At 41.4% G+C, this 20,294-nt stretch overlaps 2 protein-coding genes across 10 annotated transcripts in view; one reads left to right on the plus strand and one right to left on the minus strand.

The window, feature by feature from the left end:
* The first annotated feature begins 36 nt into the window (after positions 1-36).
* On the plus strand, positions 37-12,348 carry LOC131129448 (laminin subunit alpha-3). 2 transcript variants are annotated; one of them, XM_078790100.1, is made up of 25 exons: positions 37-230; positions 309-425; positions 499-653; positions 1,623-1,910; positions 1,992-2,108; positions 2,192-2,338; positions 3,651-3,802; positions 4,327-4,722; positions 4,801-4,963; positions 5,279-5,406; positions 5,477-5,627; positions 5,700-5,804; positions 5,878-6,011; positions 6,454-6,571; positions 7,359-7,487; positions 7,553-7,686; positions 7,756-7,872; positions 7,944-8,082; positions 9,725-9,855; positions 9,990-10,170; positions 10,320-10,472; positions 10,547-10,910; positions 10,983-11,073; positions 11,900-12,013; positions 12,097-12,348. In XM_078790100.1, exons 8-22 carry the CDS (start codon positions 4,553-4,555, stop codon positions 10,754-10,756), a joined length of 2,163 nt encoding a protein of 720 aa, XP_078646226.1. In that variant the 5' UTR covers positions 37-230; positions 309-425; positions 499-653; positions 1,623-1,910; positions 1,992-2,108; positions 2,192-2,338; positions 3,651-3,802; positions 4,327-4,552; the 3' UTR covers positions 10,757-10,910; positions 10,983-11,073; positions 11,900-12,013; positions 12,097-12,348. The 2 variants fall into 2 exon arrangements, with proteins under 2 accessions (XP_078646226.1, XP_078646227.1); XM_078790101.1 differs by lacking the exons at positions 10,983-11,073; positions 11,900-12,013; positions 12,097-12,348 and having other exon boundaries at positions 10,324-10,472; positions 10,547-10,691.
* Positions 11,497-20,294, minus strand: part of osbpl1a (oxysterol binding protein-like 1A) — a 40,314-nt gene continuing 31,516 nt past the window's right edge. For 2 of the 8 annotated variants that reach the window (XM_058073043.2, XM_058073042.2), the window contains 6 exons: positions 19,591-19,711; positions 18,981-19,085; positions 16,202-16,325; positions 15,998-16,088; positions 13,406-13,426; positions 11,502-13,076 (listed from right to left, as the gene is read on the minus strand). In XM_058073043.2, coding sequence (XP_057929026.2) covers positions 12,974-13,076; positions 13,406-13,426; positions 15,998-16,088; positions 16,202-16,325; positions 18,981-19,085; positions 19,591-19,711 — 565 coding nt within the window. In that variant the 3' untranslated portion in view covers positions 11,502-12,973. Of the gene's footprint in view, positions 13,077-13,405; positions 13,427-15,997; positions 16,089-16,201; positions 16,326-18,980; positions 19,086-19,590; positions 19,712-20,294 lie in introns of all 8 variants that reach the window. The other 6 variants (XM_058073039.2, XM_058073037.2, XM_058073040.2 and 3 more) reach the window with 6 other exon arrangements.

A 20,294-nucleotide genomic window follows, 5' to 3' on the forward strand; every position in this document is an offset into this window, starting at 1 on the left:
ATATTAAAACCAGTACTTTGATGTTCTCCTCAGTATTGGAGAAAGTAAACAAGATGGCCACCACAGGAACCAGCCAATTGACAGAGAGCCAGAGAACTACTACCAACTCCCTGATGACCTCAGAGGTTCTTCTCAAGAAGATGGCTGATCTGCTATCAGGTGCAGATGACGCAGTGAGAAGGACACAAGATCTTAATTTGAATAGCACTTCCATCCTGCATCACGTGCAGGTAACCTTGAACACATGTGCAGCTCATAATACATGAAGTACTTCCATTGTGTGTTTAACATTACCTGCCCAACACCAGCATCATCATCATCGTGCCACTCTGAAAACAAACTCTCTCATTCTTGTGAGAGGGAGGACTGCACTTCAGATGGACAACATCACCAACATCTTTTCAAAGCTGGAAGGTATCAAACATGTAAGTAAGCGTCTTCGCCTTGAGTAGTTTTTGTTGTGTTCATTGGAATGAGTTTCCGGTTACTGTGCTGCAGGTGTTGGAGGAAGACTCTGCTCATTTAGACGGCGCCAAGCTGCAGCTCTTAAAGAGCACTGATAGCATCTTCCATATCCTGGCCAAAGCGGAGATGATAAGCGAGGCTGAGAAGCATGCAGAGGACCTCAGCAGACTGGCCACAGACATGCAACAGTGGGTTACTAGTTGGTTTCTTCATTTACTTCATGTGCTCTCCTGTTGGGCGTGTCGACAAGCTACTTTAGAAAGCTATCCAATTCAATGGAGAGCCCCACACTTTCAAAAAGTTCTGCACAAATCTATTATTTTTGTGTAATCTAGCAAACATACTAGTGAACGGACTTAATGAATGAATGAAAGGAATTAATGGAAACTATTATATATTTATTTGTATTAAATAAAAAAGATACAATAACGATCCCCGAGGGGAAGTTTTCCTCCTAATTTATTCATGTATTGAATTATTTACCATTTTCATTTCATGACTTCGTTCAATAGACCCAAGGGAAAGTCATATTTAAATAAAAAAAAAAGTTATACAGCATAATTTATTATACCACTGACACCCCGAGGTTAAGATTTTATTTATTAATTTATTTTCAAATACTTCATTATACTCTACATTATTTATTATGCACATGATCCCAGGGGTGAATTTTGCATCTGAGTTCTTTGTTTGTTTAAATACACTAATTTATTAATAAGTTTGTCTCAGAGGGAAAGATTTAAATATTTTTTCTTATATTTTTTAATTATAATGTAGTCAACTTTAATTCATTATGCTCGTGAGTTTTCATGTTCCTCCCGTGCATGCGTGGGTTTTCTCCGGATACTCCGGCTTCCTCCCACATTCCAAAAACATGCTAGGTTAATTGGCGACTTCCAAATTGTCCATAGGTATGAATGTGAGTGTGAATGGTTGTTTGTCTGTATGTGCCCTGTGATTGGCTGGCGACCAGTCCAGGGTGTACCCAAAGACAGCTGTGATAGGCTCCAGCACGCCCGCAACCTTCGTGAAGTTAAGCGGTAGAAAATGACTGACTGACCAAGCTGGAAATCACTGCTTTCATGCAATAGAGCCCCGATAGGAAATGTTAGCATACAACACAACAACAACAATCTCTGTTCTCAATGTTATTGCAGAGTCCTCCATGAATTCAACACCACCAGGCAGCTCAGTGAGGCAAACGCGTTTGACAATATCACAACCAACATGAAAGAGGCAGCAATGGTTGCACATCAATCCAACATGGCCGCCACCGAAACCTTAAAGGTGAGTCACTTGTTGGGATGGTATAATGTTTTATAAAGTCCTTTCTATTACTGTGAATTAGGACATGATGCAGGGATATGTGCCTGTGACAACGGAACTGACCCATAATGCAACTCTGTTATGGGAAGGAGCCAACACCACCCATAATGTCCTCAAAAGTATGGAAAATAACACTTTTTCAATCAGGTTGTCATGTTTGTGAATGATGTGATGATGTGATGATGTCATGCATGGATCAGTGCTCTCACAGTCAGTCAACATCCACAAAGAAGGTGTGCAAAGGCAGAAAGACAACGCAGAAACAATGCCATTTTACCTCTCCAGAGCCAGCAGTGACCTGAAACGGCTCCAAAAAGGTCAGTGAATCACTTTTGTTGCATAAGTGAGGGAGCGTCCACTGCCAGAATCCCTGTGGGTGGACTGTGTTCTTGATTTTTAGAGGACATGGACACCCTGATAGAGTCTGCCAACAGGGCTGCCTGGACTGCAAACGCCACTGTTGGTCATGTGACACACAGGCTGAAGAATATAAGACAGGAAATTTTAAACATCACCATTGTGGCTTTAAATGACACACGCCAAGCTGGTAAGTGATCATTATTTATGAGGACCTCAATAACATATATAAACATTCTGAGCTTTAGCTCTAGAAATTACAAGTACATTAAATATGTTTTTTTTAACTTTACTGCTTTTTAACATTCAACATTATATTTTATATGAACGAAATATATAGATATATGTATGGGAAATGATAATAAATGCATTTTGTGTTCAGTTGTGTTGTCATATTTGACTGATATTTAAATTAGTTTGATGATCTGAAACATTTACACAAAGTGCATTGTAAAATGCTTGCTTACACTAAAGCGGTAAGCCATAACACCATGTAAACACTCACCTATCCTGACTTGCATACATACATGGCTGTACTAGCATGCTCTGCTAAACTAACCTAACTCAGTCAGCTTCTATTTACAGTATGCTCCTTAAAGGGGACCTATTATGCTAATTTTTTGGCCCTTTGTATTGAGTTGTGGACTCCTATTGAGCAGCTACACACACAGAAAGCATTCTTGATCTGCACCTATACCAATTGTATTTTCTTGGATTTCCAAAAGGGTGTGTTTTAATTTACAGCCTGCATCCAGGCAAGCCCAATCCGCTGTGATTGGTCCCAGTCCCAAGCATTCCCGAAGACTTCTGTACTACTGCTGAACCCCACTTTCTTTGGAGAACTACTCAAAATGTGATTAGGGTTTACCGGTAGTTCTTTGCAGGACTGCCATAATAAATGAAAAAAACTCATGTTTTTTTAATTTGTTTTTAAAACACTGGTAGACTACCGACTGGTGGTGGGAAAAGGCTATGAGCAACTCCAGATATCGGTGAGGTCGTAATTCGCACAACGCTCCCTGTATGCACAGTCTATAAATGCGACACAGACAACTGCTTATTTACACAAAATAAACACAGTTAGGACACTGATACATTGTTACTTACAGCTTGCGCTTCTGACTCTTAACATTACCAAGTAAAGTCGGTTAGGCATCGGTTTTCAGCAACTCACAGAACAGTCCCATATTTTTCTCTTGCTGACTGGGAATCATCAACTCCAACCACTTCTGCCTGATACCTGATTCTTTGGGAAAGTTAGCTTTCCCTCAAACCTAAACAAATGCTCCTTGCTAACACTTTGAAATCTTCAACAAAGCTGCGTATCGAGGGCCGGGGAAGGATTAGTGGGTGTTCCAGTGGGGCATAGGACCCACATCTAGTGATCACTTTTGCCACATCACTAAGAGCCTTGTCATTGAGGATTTGTCTAATGCTAAACTTTGCAGATATCTTTATCACATGTCAAATGTTACAAATGCTATACCAATGGTGTATTTCAGTGAGGACTTTAAACAAAGCGCTCCCACTGGTGACAGCCAAGCTAGCACACGTGGAGACCCTCAGAGATAAGTGGCCTCCTAGTGACAACCTGACAGAAAACATCAAGAGAATCAAGGAACTGGTCCAGGAGACAAGGAGCTATCTTAACAGGGTGAAGTATTCCTAGGAATGATCTTCTTTTTTCTGTCCTGGTTTGACACCTGTTTCACGTAATATCAAGGCAACAACAATGCTGATTTTGAATGATATCTAAGACAAGGTGAAAGATAAACGTGGTGTGTGTATGTGTGGCAAGGGGGGGGCACTCAGATTATTTTGTTCCGGACCCAGCCAAAGCTGTCAACGGCCCTGGCTGAGTATAAAGTAAGGATGCTCTGGTTTTAAAGGTTTTATGCAGCCAAGTATTGCAGATCACATGATTAATTACAAAGTATAACATTTATTTATGAGTGCTATTGGCCTGGGGTGTGGTATAAAGGGGAAAAGTCAGGACAATTCCAAGGTCCCTTTACTGGGGCCCAAAAATTACTATGAATGAATTAATACCAGTAATTGAACAAGAATAAAGATGCAAAATAGCTAATGTCTTTTTTTAAACCAGCACCACCATCATATGAAGAGTTTAATATGACTTTTCCTCCATGATTTCATCTTGAACTTTCATCATGATTGCAGATCTCCCTTGCCACCCCTTTCAGTGGAAGGGGTCACATTGAGCTTCGGTCACCCAGGAACATTGAGGACGCAAAGGCATTCACAGCCATCGATCTTCTCCTCAGTGTGGAAGAAAATTCCCAAAAGTTTGACCACAGCAGGGTCAACAACATGTTTGTGTTCTACCTGGGGAGGAAGGACGTGAGTTAACAGCTATAGCGGTCAACACGGCAGACCAGCGAAGCTGATGTCCAGTCTCGTCCTATTTCAGGCTTCAGGAGACTACCTCGGCATGGCCATCAGGCGTAATGTGTTGATTTGCGTCTACAAGTTGGCCGGCGTCATCCACGAGGTGGAAACCAACCAAATAACGACCTTCGCCAGCTCCTCCAACTTCGACCGTGTTGTTTTCCACAGGTTGCATCCACCAGCTTAGTGTTTTCATAGTTCTTGACATCTTCCAATTGTTGACTCTAGTGTCAAATATTCCGGCAGAGTTTACCAGGATGCTGAAGTCAACATCACAGCAAATTTCACCTCACAGTGGCCACTCCATTATGCTCCGAAACGTTACCTTTCAAACATGATGAGCGGCATCCTTCACCTGGATCCACAGCACACTGTGTTCTACGTGGGTGGCTATCCAGATGATTTTAAGGTAAATGCTGTTACCATGAAAATAATGTTGGATCAGGATTATAAGAAGAGGCCTAATGTGAAAATACTACCGGAATAAAATCCTAATTTTAAGTGGGAATTTTTTAAAGCAGGATGTAGAAATATGTTACACTAGTAATAGTTAATACGACTTGAAAGTTGTGATTTTTTTTATAATGTCAGAAAATTACAAGAATATAATCATATTATGTTTTTATAAATATGTCCAGACATGTTTTTTTACTATATACATGAAAACAAAATTTGCCTATCAAAATAATTAACAAAGCTCATTTTTGCAATCTGACTCTTGCAGCCTCCTCCAGAGGTGCGCTACCCCAAATACAGAGGTTACATAAAACTGTCCTACATCAACGATGAGCCACTTTGCCTTTATAACTACAAGCAAGCAGTCAACATGGAGGCTGACGTGCATGCTCTAATGTAGGTGCTTGCAGAGCCAACTGTGGTAAAATTGAAATGCTGACAAGAAACTCCGCCTGTCCATGCCCAGGTTACCCCGCTCTGAGGTGTCCAATTACTACGAGGGAAGCGGCTACAGCATGGCCTCTGTGAAGGAACCTCACAAGAGTAGGAGACGACTGTTTAAGTTCCACACAAACAGCCGGGAGACTAACGCCTTGTTGTTCTACATGGGCAACAACGTAGGAAGAAATCTTCTGCGTTAAAACTGTCATTATGTTTTAGTGTTTCATGTTGTGTTTCTCCTGCATCAGGAGTCATTTTGGTGCCTATTTGTGGCCCGAGGCTATCTGGTGCTTGAAGGTCAACAAGCGGGTGGACGGCGCCAAGTTCAAAGCGATGACAAAGTGTCGCTGTTTGTAAGACGAGCTCAGGACACAACAGCAACTTCATTGTCCATATGTCATATTGATAAACTGGGTCTGCTTCCAGGACAGAGACTTCACCATTACCGTAGAGGACAAGGTAACGGTCCATTACGAAGACAAGCACATCTTCATAAGTCACATTCACGCTCCGTATAAGAGTTTTTATATCGGAGGTGTGCCGGAATACATCAGAGAGAGGTAACTACAACACAGATACACATGACATAGTGTACATTATCACATACTACAGTATTAATTGGCCCTGTACCCTAGAAACCGCCCATGAATGATACGGGAAAAGGCTGAAATGATACTATGTCAAAGCCCAGGGCAGTGATACTGATAAAATATAGAGTTTAACCATGTCCAGTATCAGCCCCCGTAGCTGTCCACTCAGAGTGCGCTGCTCTGGTATCGTGCCTGTGAAACAACCAATCAGAGAACAGTGCACAAGCGTGAACATACACTATAAATATTCCTAGTGCTTCTCCAGTCACCAAAAAACCCAAACTTGATTAATAGAACTTTAATTGTCAGACATTGATAAGATAAGACTGTTGATAAAATATTATTGTTGAAATATATATACGTACATATAATATATAATATATACACATCCATCATGTGTCTTTAACCTCAGACATGACATCACAGCTCCACCGTTGAAAGGATGCATGGACCATGTGACTGCTGACGCCCAGATTGTGCAATACGACATAACAATGAGTGTCAGTGACGGCTGTCCCGTCACACAGCTGGTAAAACATGCTCATCATCCACTAACACCATTTAGGAACATTCCATTCCATTGCCACGAGTGTATGGAAAACTTGAAAATCTGATATACTATAGTTTATCAATCAGTGAGGAAAAAGGCTGCATTGTTGTCTATTGGTCACATGTTTTGTTTATTTTTCAAGGATATCTGACAAAGTGATAGGTGCCAGATTTGTACATCCCCACTACATGTGTCCATCTCAACTCATTTTGGAGCAGTTTGTTTTCCATTTCAATATGGTAATGCAAGAATACCAAGCCTCATTGAATGCATCACATGAATTAAAATAATGACACACATTAAAACAACAATAGAGAAAGAGTAGGGTTTCCTGTATTTAATTTTGAACCATAGTAAGGAGACACAAGAGGAGACTGAGGGCAGCCAAAAAGTGGAAACTGTGGAGTATAAACACCGTGGTATCCAGTGCTAAGGCACAGCAACAGGATAATTAATTCAAGAGGAGTCTAAGGACAACAAGAAAACAGAGTGGTACGGACCATGGACTCGTGGACACAAAAAAAACCAAGCTGCATTGAACACTTCAGTAGTAAAAGACATGCTAGCCAACAAATGGAGGAAAACACGGGTCTCCAGGTATTTAATACAATCGGGAGATTCATTTTATCCAACATGACTGGAGTACTGGAGATTGTAAAACAAAGCTGCATTGAACGCATCAATCAAAGCGATCAAAACAATGGGGGAGAATGAGTATCTCCTATCGTATTGGGAAGGTATTAAAGAAATGTCTTTGGTTCATGTAGGGAGTTCGTACAGCTACTGTGCATTCATCCCTATCTGCTGACTCATTATTCATACGGGATCACCAGCGAGTGTCTCTGGGCTTTAGGAGCAAACAAAAACATGGCGTCATTCTCAGGAGTGACTCTCAGGTAAAAACCTCAGAAAAAGTCTCCAATAAGTCCTGCAGATGATTGCATTCTCTTCTGTTCTGCAGGGCCCTGCCGCGGTGTACCTTTCCCTGTCAGACGGCTACCTGGTATTCCAAAGTGCTAATTACAGCTTGATGTCATCTGAAAGGTACAATGATGGAAGATGGCACTACTTGAGTGCTGCAAGGTTGCCAACAAGGTAACATTTATATACATTACTTGATTAGATGATAATACACGCCCACAGTACTAATATACATGTTCTCAGGTTGGAGCTCAGCATAGACAACATCATGCAGGGAAAATCAGCTCATAGAAGACAAGAGGATGGCATAGTGAATGAAGCAGAGGAATTCAGAGGGTGCATCGCTAACATTTATTCCAGGTTTTTAAGGGCAGATCTCATACTGATGGCTCCGGCTGTTATGTTTCATAAAAATCTATCATGTGACACAGGTCGGTTCAGAGTTTTACGCCAATGGATCTAAGCTCTCTGTCGCCAACGGGCGGCATCGCCCTCGGTCAGTGCAGCCTCAGCTTGCCACCTCAGATTGGACGCCCGGTTGTAGATACAAGACCCCAGTACCTCAATTCTGTAAGTCATCTTGTCATCTCCAACACCTGCAGTAACTCAACTGTATTCTAACTTCAAACTGATCTCAGAAGAATGTGTGTTTAGTAAAAGAAGTTAAAGGGTCTCTATTGATTTATCAACTTTGCTTGAAAATATTATATATTGTTTCTAATTATGCTCTACATTGTTGGATTTGTAGAAAGCGAATGGTAAATAAGCAAAAATGACATTTATAGTTCAGGACGCCAGCCGTGATGATTTAGACACTATGAACATCCAGCAGCAACACAACATGTTGGCATGATTACAACTATTTTGATGAAAAATATACTGAACCAAGTCGACAAACTACCTTAACAACCGTTTATTTACTGCCTTTGCTAAGTGGTATTACCCTCATTATGTCACATCCAGAAAGGAGGCTGAGCTACGAGCTAGTTTGTCGTGGCTGGCACCGATTTTTGCGAATTTAACGTTGGATTACGTACAACATAATTACGAACAATATGTAATATATTGGGTGGCACGGCGGTCGCAGACCTCACAGCTAGGAGACCAGGGTTCAATTCCACCCTCGGCCATCTCTGTGTGGAGTTTGCATGTTCTCCCCGTGCATGCGTTGGTTTTCTCCGGGTTCCTCCCACATTCCAAAAAACATGCTAGGTTAATTGGCGACTCCAAATTGTCCATAGGTATGAATGTGGGTGTGAATGGTTTTTGGTCTATATGTGCCCTGTGATTGGCTGGCGACCAGTCCAGGGTGTACCCCACCTCTCGCCCAAAGACAGCTGGGATAGGCTCCAGCAACCACCCGCGACCCTCATGAGGAAAAAGCGGTAGAAAATGAATGAATGAATATAATATATTCAAGCAAAGTCGATAAATCATGTCAGATCCTTTGAGCTGATTTGACTTTGTCTTTGCCAGTTCCACTCAACTGGCGGCCCACAAGCCAATCCTGGCCCATGACCGTGAAACATTGTTCCAAGTCATCACAAGGATCTTTGAAACACAGTCGGTATTTTAAAACAGCAGAGTGTTCCTGTCAGAGGATCTTGGACTAGTGACCTTTGTCATACAAAGCATCGTTGAAAAGCATTATTGCAGCAGATTCCTAAAATCAGTACAGCGCTCCTGTCATATACACAATCTTTGACCAGCATTTCTACAGTGGGTGCTTAAAAACAAAAACAGCAGAGCAGTCCTGTCAAAGGATCTTTGACTAGCATTTTTGCAGTGGTCTTTAAAAACAGCAGAACGCTCCTTTCGCGTAAAGGATCTTTGACTTGTGTTTTTACAGTGAGCGCTTAAAAACAGCGAAGTACTCCTGTCGCACAGAGGATCTTTTCTCCTGTCGTATAAAGGATCTTTGACAGGCATTTTTGCAGAAGATACTTAAAACAGCACAGGGCTCCCATATTTCTCCCATATACTCCCATATTTCCAGTAGATACTAAAAAACAGTACAGTGCTCCCATCATGTTGACAATCTTTGACTGGAGTTTCTGCAGTAGGTGCCAAAAAGAGTTGCGTTTTTGTAGTAGGTGCTTATAAAAAGCATCACCCCTGTCATATAAAGGATCTTTGAGTAACATCTTGTCAGTTTTGGCTTAAAAACAACAAGCGCTCCTGCATCTCTCAGCAAATTGCCATTTCTGCTTAGATACACACCAATCTGGAACCTACAGATGGTCAGTGTGGACGCCAACAGCGACTTGACCACCGCGGCTACCTGCTCTCACAGGCTGACAGCTGGCTTGGTTACCAGCTGCCTCAGCAGGACCTTAATTACAGGTAATGTCATGATGGTCACGTCCAGAGACCAAAATAATCCTTGCTGAAGACAAGAAATGCATGATGTTACCTATGTTCATTCGGCTATGTGTCCTCTGACAGATGCTCACAATTCCTTTTCGTCTTCTTCTCAGGCCTCACTTCTCCTTCGATGTGAAGACACAGTCCACTAAGGGGCTTCTCCTTTTTGTAGAAGGGAGAGGATCCGTCCCCCTTCTGGCCCTGTACATGGCAAACGGCAAGATCAAGATGACACTGGGACAAAAGCGAGTCATCCACCACAAGAAGATGACCAACGATGGACACTGGCACAGAGTAAATAACTGTCGCAGGGAATGTTCCAAGAGAAAAATAAGATGAACATTGCTGGTGACTCTGTATAGGCTCTAGGATTTGTTATATTACATTAGCATCTTGTAGGCATTAATCAAGCCAAGGGACTTTAGGACTGTTTCTTTTGGCAGGTAGAGTGCAGCGTGGAGAGAAGCACATTCCATCTGCTCGTGGATGGTATCCGTGTGACCGATGGATATTTGCCCCACGACGAGGGCTCATTTTTGGACTTTCACGGTCTTGTGTACCTGGGAGGTCACCCTCAGAGCGCCTACACTGCTAAAGTCTGTCCAGGTCCAACTGCATCGATGGTACAGTATGTGTGCTTGCTTCACATACTATGTATCTTCTCGACCAGGGTTCTAATATCCCCTTCACCGGCATGTTGGGTTGCATACGTGACCTCAAAATGAACGCTCAAACTGTTGGGGACCCTGTGGTGGGCAACATGGTATCGCCCTGCTCCGAGGGGCTCACCGAGACGGGGACCTACTTCGGTGGAGGTTACATGATCTTAGGTTTGATGTCTCATATGAATGTAACCTTATTGAACATCCATCTGCCTTAAAATCCATTGAGTTATTCCATTTCTAGATGATTACCTTACTGTGGGCTCTCATTTTGTGTTGACGTTCGAGCTGCGCCCTCAACATTTGACTGGCCTCATTTTCCATTTTGAAGGCTACAAGAGTAGCTTTAGTGTGTTCTTAATTAAAAGCAAGGTAACCTCTCACTCTTTTTTGGACAGCATGTATGAATAAGAGACCTTGAGTGACTTTGCCGTCTTTCACTAGGTGGGGGTCACTGTCAATAATGGAAGTGGAGATATCAGCATCTTAGTGACTCCCCCCGAACTCTGTGATGGAGAGTATCACATCATTAAAGGTATGCAGGTGTAGTACAGGTGTAGGGCAGTATATAAAAATTGCAAATATTTGGTCAAAACATTATTTTTCTCCAAAAATTGGCATATAAGAAAGCTAAGATGTGGCTCCCGTTTGCACACCCCTGCGATAGGAAACGATGCGAGTGGAATGATCTGTTCCAGGGTCAAACTCTGGGCATCATACACATTATTACCTGTACATATCAGGATGATGTAGGCCCAAATTTAGTATTTAAAAATTTGTTGTATGTATTATGGTGTGATATCAAGCGTTCAACATGTATCTCTTTTAAAATGAAGTTTAAATGTGACCCTAATCCTCCTTTGTAGTGTTTAATTAAAATTTAACAATAAATAGTAACATTTAATATCAATATCAACCAAAATTTAACGAGTCACCCTTTAGTGATGTGTAATGGTGTTTGATTTCAAGTGTAAAAATAAGTTAACTGCTTTATAGGGAATATATATATAAAAAATGTATACTTACAGGCTGGGTTTGGAGGATCTTGAAGTATCTTTGTTTTGCATTCGTCTTTTATGCTCAATGTCGCCCCAGCGGGGTATGGCTGTTTTCTCACATTTCGGTAAAATTCCAAATTGTCAAGAATTCAGACTTTTGACTTTCAAGGTTCCACTTTGTTATTAACTTTATTACAAAGATTTGAGTATTTTCAATCAAGAAGTGAAATAAAGCTCTCACCATGTTAATATTGGTGGTTATCATTAATAACTGGCAGGATAAGAGGTCAAGGTCACATACATTAAATGACTTCAATCTGTAAATAATTACAATCACATATGTCATTTCCTCTTTGCACTCAGTTTCCAAACACAAACGAGTTATCCAGCTAACGGTGGACTCCACATCGAAAAAGAAGGCCGTACCTGAAGTGTCCACCTCCAACTCCTCAATACTGGATGCCCTTTACATTGGAGGTATCACAACATTCCTATGCTATGGTGTCTCACAAAGACAAAAAAATATATATTTTCTTACATTTTTGTATGTTTTGTTTCAGGCACCCAACAGGCCGATGGTGCCTCTGTGACAACAACGCCATTTGTGGGCTGCTTGCGAAATGTGGCGCTTAACGGCAGGCGTGTTGCATTTGAGACGAGGGCGAGGGTGGTCGGCCATGTTAATATCAACAGATGCCCTGCACCATGAGGAGGATGTGTAGTCAGCGTTCTACTACTACGAGTTATGCTAGTTCTGAATTGATTCAACAATTGTGTGTGTTGTTTAAAAAGTCCACTTTCTTTTGCAATAAAAACAATGTTCTCTGTAATCAATATACAGACAATATCTGCAATCATAACAATAGTAATACATTCTTTCATTCACTCATTTTCTACCGCTTATCCTCACGTGAGTCACGGGTGCGCTGGAGCCTATCCCAGCTGTCTTCGGGTGAGAGGCCGACTATTGTTATTTAATATTTTGTTTGTTGTTGTACTTGATGAACCGCACTGCATAATATTGGTAGGTGTTTCTCATATAGTTTCAGCATAAATCAGAGGTATGAAATATGATGCACTGCAGTTCTACAACTAAAATCACAAAATGTGCTTTGAGCTGCACTTTTACTTTCGTCCATGAGGGGGCGTGCTGAGCCTGATGTGACATTGAGGTGTAATTGACCTACCCATCTAGGGAAAGATGTGATTTCTGTTGTTGGTGGCTCAATGTGTGCTAATATACAGACAAAAAAAAATACCTAAGAATATTTAAAATGAGAAAGAATCATGCTAAAACCATACAAACACACAGAGTGAGCTAAAAGTTCATTATGAACATTTGTTTTCACAGTAAATACATGATTGAAAAGTAGTTAAAGGCCACAGTTAAACGTTTGCACATTATTCTGGTGAGTAAAATGGAGGCTATGATGTTTGCTAGTAAATGTCTGGTAGATGAGCGTACTCCCTGTCCCAGTATCCACCAGTAAAGAGCCAGTCCTGGGATCTGGTGTGAGGGTTGGAGCCCTGCTGAAACCACCTGACAACAGGAACAGAAGAGGAAGTCATTTGGATATATAAATATACAGTATATAGAATTTTTGGGGGACATTGCAATCGTACAGTGTATTTAACATTTAACACACACGCATTATTAGAGGAGGGAGGGGGTTGACTAGATGAAAGCTGCCATGCTGGTAAAAAGTAGAGCAGATCATTGATAAAAGCACACACTGTCTCCCCCCCAGCCCATCTCAACAAGACGCCTTGAAGATAACGTCTCACTGTGGAGGATATGATTTTTTTTTGTTTTTTTATAAATCACACATGTATGTCAAGCACGTATCCATCAAAGTGAGTGCCGCTAACCTCGGGCCAAGTGCGGGACTCCTTAGCGGCAAAGCGTGGGGTGGGGGGTGGGGAGACAGGGAAAATAAAAGACAAGTTTATCTTAAATATGTCAGTGCAGTAACATGAATGCTCGAATTAGAAACGGGCGTTTATTTACGCAATCCACAAACTGGACAGGGTGTTAATTGGAAGCAGGCAATATTTGCAGAAGTTAATTTTTTGTAAACTGTAATAATGATTTGGAGTGCGTGAGAAAGTGGAAACTAACTTAAGATAACTTAAGCTAAAATAAACCATGGTCACCCTCAATCAGTCAAGAAAGTTCATCATAATGATAAATAAATCATATAAATATTAACTTTAAATGCAATTAAAGAAAAAAGTCATCATCAGTATGAATATATATACAAATCATTTGTGAGAACGTACATATTGTTGTGACATGGAACCTGTAAAGCGGTCATTTATGGTGGAGTTTGAAGAGGAAATGCATTTTGGAGCAAAGGCTGCTAAATTTCAACAGTGAGTCAAAATAATTAGGCCCTTAACATATTTATTATGTAGCATATAAATATATAATTTTACTGTAACGTAAAATTAAGGCACATCTGATACTCTCTGCAGTTGAGTAAACAACCTCCTCCCTATTCATCTATGTATTATGATGTCACTCAATTTTTAACGCATGGTCATTTAATTATTTATTAAGTATATTGCACAACACATGAGTGACAGAACCAATGTTGTAATGGTGGTAAGCAGCAACCTGCTCAGCTAGCATAAGCACTGCTGATGGTTCATTGTAACGATTATTTGCTTTCGTAGACCACACACCCAGCAACTATAACTTACTATAACTTACTATACTAACTATAACCCGGCAACTTGTTGATAAATCCATTAGAATATTTACCGTATTTACAACGGTAGTAACTCTTGAGTGATCTAACAATAGCAATCCAAAAGAGGAAGGCTGGGGAAAAAAACACCACCTGAGAGGTTCGAAGATGCTAATGGAGGCAGATAACCAGACTGAAACCTCTGAGCTGCCAACATTTGATGTTTGCAATCCCGTAGATCCGCCCCCCAGAGCCAATGTGTCGGAGTATATCATTGCACCCCCTCCTCTTTATAGAATTATCAATGCTGCAAACTGTCCAGAATGCATGATAGTCACCTTTGATAGACTTCCAAACACATGTCCTTGTACTTCTAGTAACATTTCTTCTTGGAAGCCATTTCCCTGTGATCATATATAATTGCGTAGCCTGATGTTGGCACACCTGGTGCCAAGCGTTTGATGCTGTATGCTAGCTCGCTGCAGTCTGTGTTGCTGGTAGGCGGCATTCAGAACTAACTGCCGGGAATGGGGCTTTTTATTTTGGGATGTCTTCAATGCCGCTTTGATCGTGATTTTAACATAACACATTCATACAATATTTATTTCTTACACAATTTGATTGACAAGTATTTTATATCCACACAAACACATCACTATGTCCGGGAGATTTTTTAACATGAGTAATATGTCATTTTAACATGTCGGGAGACACTTCACTTAAATGTTTCAGCTCATCAAACATGTATATCAAATGTAATGTTCTTTTTGTTCAACAGTGGTTTTGAACATTTTGCCCAGTGTCTTTCTTATGGTGGAGTCATAAACATTGACCTTAACTGAGGCAAGTGAGGCCTGGAGTTCTTTGGATGTTGTTGTGGGGTCTTTCGTGACCTCTTAGACGAGGGCTTGGGCTAATTTTAGTTGACTGGGAAGGTTCACCATATTTCTATGTTATTACCATTTGCAAATAATGGCTTTCACTGTGGTTTGCCGGAGTACCAAAGCTTTATAAATGTTCTAACCTTTTCCAGAGTAATGTTTTAACAGGGGGGGGGGGGGGGGGCAGGGAAATGTAAGTAGGTTTGGTTTTTTGTTTTGTTTTTCTCCCTTGATAATAAAAGGTTTCATTTAAAAACTGCATTTTGTGTTCAGTCGTGTTGTCATTGTCTAATATTTACATTTGTTTGATGAGCTGACACATTTTAGTGTGACAAACCGAAATCAGGATAGTGACCGACACTTTGTGCACTACTGAGCATGAAATGTCATTTTAAAACATGACTATTTGTTTAGAACAGGCACACGCGTGGGCAGTTGCGTTAATCTATTAGCTAAAGGCTGAGAGCCGGGCGAGTGATGTCCTTCTGAGCTAAGCCAACAAATCCGTGAATAAAACTTCATATTGGGCCTGAGAGCATAATTAACCTTTGAGATAGGAACTTTATTTGAGGAAAAACTGTGCTTCGGAGTGAATGTAATTAACACAAATACCGGCTCATGGATGACTGGAACAGAGTCAAATTTTGGTTGACATTGTGTATACACACACACACACACACACACACACACACATTGAATACTAGTCATTAATTATTGCCATTTTGCTGCTAAAATGATGAGGTGACATGGCGGCCTCTCATTCATTGATCTATTCAGTAACAAAGACTGTGAGCACATTGGGGCTACAATTAAAGACTTTGCATAAATTAATGAGCGAGTGCCTGCTGAGAGAGAAGAGAACGTGTCCGTTTTCATTAAAAGGAGCTAACCTTGTCTTCCACTCTTCGTTCAATTTGGAGCGATTCTTGCGAGCGGCCCTCTGCTTCTCCTCCAGCCTCTTTTTCTCCTCACTGGCGAGGTCTATTGGAACGATTGGAACGATTGCCAATGTCTTAAAAGTCACACATTTAGCACACATCTTGTTTAAAAGGTGACACCGTGAGTGAGTCGCTGCTTGTCAGGCAACCGATTACCGATGTCCCCGTTCTCCATGGCTCGAATGTCGGGCCTCCTCCTGCTGTCGGTGTGAGGAATGATGCTTTCCATGTCCGTGTGCAGCTCGTTCAGCTGCATGGCGAATGATGTGAAGCTATACATCTGCATGCAACAGGTCGAGGGCAAATGTAATTACTGTTAATATAGTAATTACTCTGCTACTCATGAGACACTTTACTTGGCACCACTGCACAATCTAATGACATCCAATACATTCATCTGCCTTTACAAAGGTAAAAATACTTATTTATTATTAGAATGTAAAATAATTTTAACGTTGATGTCCTTATAGAACAAAAAACACTATATGATAACTTAAGATAACTTAAAATAAAATAAACCATGGTCACCCTCAATCAGTCAAGAAAGTTCATCATAATGATAAATAAATCATATAAATATTAACTTTAAAAACAATTAAAGAAAAAAGTCATCATCAGTATAAATATATATACAAATATATACAGTGAAGAAAATAAGTATTTGAACACCCTGCTATTTTGCTATTTCTCCCACTTAGAAATCATGGAGGGGTCTGAAATTTTCATCGTAGGTGCATGTCCACTGTGAGAGAGATAAACTAAAAAGAAAAATCCAGAAATCACAATGCATGATTTTTTAACAATTTATTTGTGTGATACAGCTGCAAATAAGTATTTGAACACCTGTGTATCATCTAGAATTCTGACCCTGAAAGACCTGTTAGTCTGCCCATTAGAAGTCCACCTGCACTCCATGTATCATCCTGAATCAGATGCACCTGTTTGAGGTCGTTAGCTGCATAAAGACACCTGTCCACCCCATACAATCAGTAAGACTTTAACTTGTAACATGGCGAAGACCAAAGAGCTGTCCAAAGACACCAGAGACAAAATTGTACACCTCCACAAGGCTGGAAAGGGCTACGGAGCAATTACCAAGCAGCTTGGTGAAAAAAGGTCCACTGTTGGAGCTATCATTAGAAAATGGAAGAAGCTAAACATGACGGTCAATCTCAATCGGAGTGGAGCCCCATGCAAGATATCACCTCGTGGGGTCTCAATGATTCTAAGAAAGGTGAGGAATCAGCCCAGAACTACACGACAGGACTTGGTCAATGACCTGAAAAGAGCTGGGACCACCGTTTCCAAGGTTACTGTAGGTAATACACTAAGACGTCATGATGTGAAATCATGCATGGCACGAAAGGTTCCCCTGCTTAAACCAGCACATGTCAAGGCCCGTCTTAAGTTTGCATATGACCATTTGGATGATACAGAGGAGTCATGGGAGAAAGTTTTATGGTCAGATGAGACCAAAATAGAACTTTTTGGTCATAATTCCAATAAGCGTGTTTGGAGGAAGAAGAATGAAGAGTACAATCCGAAGAACACCATCCCTACTGTGAAGCATGGGGGTGGTAGCATCATGCTTTGGGGGTGTTTTTCTGCACATGGGACAGGACGAGTGCACTGCATTAAAGAGAGGATGACTGGGGCCGTGTATTGTGAGATTTTGGGGAACAACCTCCTTCCCTCTGTCAGAGCATTGAAGATGGGTCGTGGCTGGGTCTTCCAACACGACAACGACCCGAAGCACACAGCCAGGAAAACCAAGGAGTGGCTCCGTAAGAAGCATATCAAGGTTCTAGCATGGCCCAGCCAGTCTCCAGACCTGAACCCAATCGAAAATCTTTGGAGGGAGCTCAAACTCCGTGTTTCTCAGCGACAGCCCAGAAACCTGACTGATCTAGAGAAGATCTGTGTGGAGGAGTGGGCCAAGATCCCTCCTGCAGTGTGTGCAAACCTGGTGAAAAACTACAGGAAACGTTTGACCTCTGTAATAGCAAACAAAGGCTACTGTACCAAATATTAACATTCATTTTCTCAGGTGTTCAAATACTTATTTGCAGCTGTATCACACAAATAAATTGTTAAAAAATCATGCATTGTGATTTCTGGATTTTTCTTTTTAGTTTATCTCTCTCACAGTGGACATGCACCTATGATGAAAATTTCAGACCCCTCCATGATTTCTAAGTGGGAGAAATAGCAAAATAGCAGGGTGTTCAAATACTTATTTTCTTCACTGTATTTATATATAATAATATTGTTGTGACATGGAACCTGTAAAGCTGCCATTTATGGTGGAGTTTGAAGAGGAAATGCATTTTGGAGCAAAGGCTGCTAAATTTCAAGTGAGTCAAAAATAATTAGGCCCTTAACATATTTATTATGTAGCATATTATACTATATAAATATATCATTTTACTGTAGGCGGCACAGTAGTCGTGTGGTTAGCGCGCAGACCTCACAGCGAGGAGACCGGGGTTCAATTCCACCCTCGGCCATCTCTGTGTGGAGTTTGCATGCGTGGGTTTTCTCCGGCTACTCCGGTTTCCTCCCACATTCCAAAATTGGCTAATTGGCGACTCCAAATTGTCCATAGGTATGAATGTGAGTGTGAATGTGAGTGTGAATGGTTGTTTGTCTATATGTGCCCTGTGATTGGCTGGCGACCAGGTGTACCCCGCCTCTCGCCCAAAGACAGCTGGGATAGGCTCCAGCACCCCCGCGACCCTCATGAGGAAAGTGCATGAAAATGAGTGGTAGAAAATGAATGAATGAATGAATGTAACATGTCCTCTCTGCAGTTGAGTAAACAACCTCCACCCTATTCATCTATGTATTATGATTCTGAATGACAAATCCTCTCATGTATACGTGATTAGATTGCGGAGATGTACCTAATGATGTGTTTAGGTATTGGCTGTCTGACCTGGGCCGAGGTGGCCGGCCTGGGGGCAATCCTCCACAGTAGCTGGCTGCCAGGAATCACCTCCACGCTGTCACAAGCTGGAGACGGAACGTCCTCACCGGAACCCTTGGACACATACACAGCACAGGAGGCAGACTTCAGCACCTTGCACAGACGTCAATGCAACCTCATGAGAGGACACGTCAGCAAACATCAAAGATCTACGTAACTCTGTGTGTGTGTGTTTTGATTCTTCTTCTTTCTTGGCTGCTAGCTATAGTGTAGTTGCTGTATTTGACAATTATCATCACAAGAGTTTTGAATTTTCCTGTAATTTACGGTATATAATCTCCTTATCTAGTCTTGCGACCTGTGCTTCTGAGCAGTCATTTTGTGCTTTGACAGAAATTATTGCTAAAAAATAGTCAGTTATATAGTCAGGTATGAATGTGAGTGTGAATGGTTGTTTGTCTATATGTGCCCTGTGACTGGCTGGCGACCAGTCCAAGGTGTACCCCGCCTCTCGCCCAAAGACACCTGGGATAGGCTCCAGCACGCCCGCGACCCTCGTGAGGATAAGCGCAAGAAAATGAATGAATGTTTTGGTGCTAATGTGATTCCATTATAATACCTTTTTGTTTTTGCCCTCTGCTCCTTTCCTGTCGTTCTTCCTGTGAGCCTCCATGGCGGCGGGATCGACCACATACAGGCACTCGGTCCACTTTCCATAGAGTGCACACAGCTTCTTTTTGCTTCCATGTGCAACATACACAAAGTCATTATGTTTTTGGTTGTTTTCTTGCTGCAAGAGCGACAGTTAACACAATGTTGCCGACATCAAGCTGAGTCAACACAGTGGCTGTTGCTGCTTCTAACTTGTTTTGATGTCAAATGTGTGTACTGTGTGTGCATATGTGTGTTCTATAACAGAAGTTATAGTTGCTGGCACGGCAGAAAAAGCTTATCTTGCATTTCCCAATGAGCCATCTGCTCAGTGCTTTTGTTTCTTTGCCTTAAATCCCCCGGCTGGCTAGCTTTGTCACGGTTTTGAAATATAATTCTGCTCGTGATGCTTAAGAACTATGTTTCAAGGCAATTAATTACTAATTGAGGGGAACAGCTAATTAATAAATTGCATGAGGGCGATTGGCGTCTCGCCAAAGTACTAAACTCTGCTGGTTGTGATTCACAAATTATTCTAACATACTTATAAAGCTGAAGTATATTTAGGCACATGAAATCACGCTCTCTAAAAATCTAATGAAAGATGAGGATATTTTGATATGGTGTTGAATGCCTGTCGGGAAGATTAATGATGTGTTTGGTGCCAAGTCT

The sequence above is a fragment of the Doryrhamphus excisus genome, linkage group LG4, assembly GCF_037039965.1.
Source record: "Doryrhamphus excisus strain RoL-2023G ecotype Guam linkage group LG4, RoL_Dexc_Guam_v1.1, whole genome shotgun sequence".
Lineage (NCBI taxonomy): Eukaryota > Metazoa > Chordata > Actinopteri > Syngnathiformes > Syngnathidae > Doryrhamphus > Doryrhamphus excisus.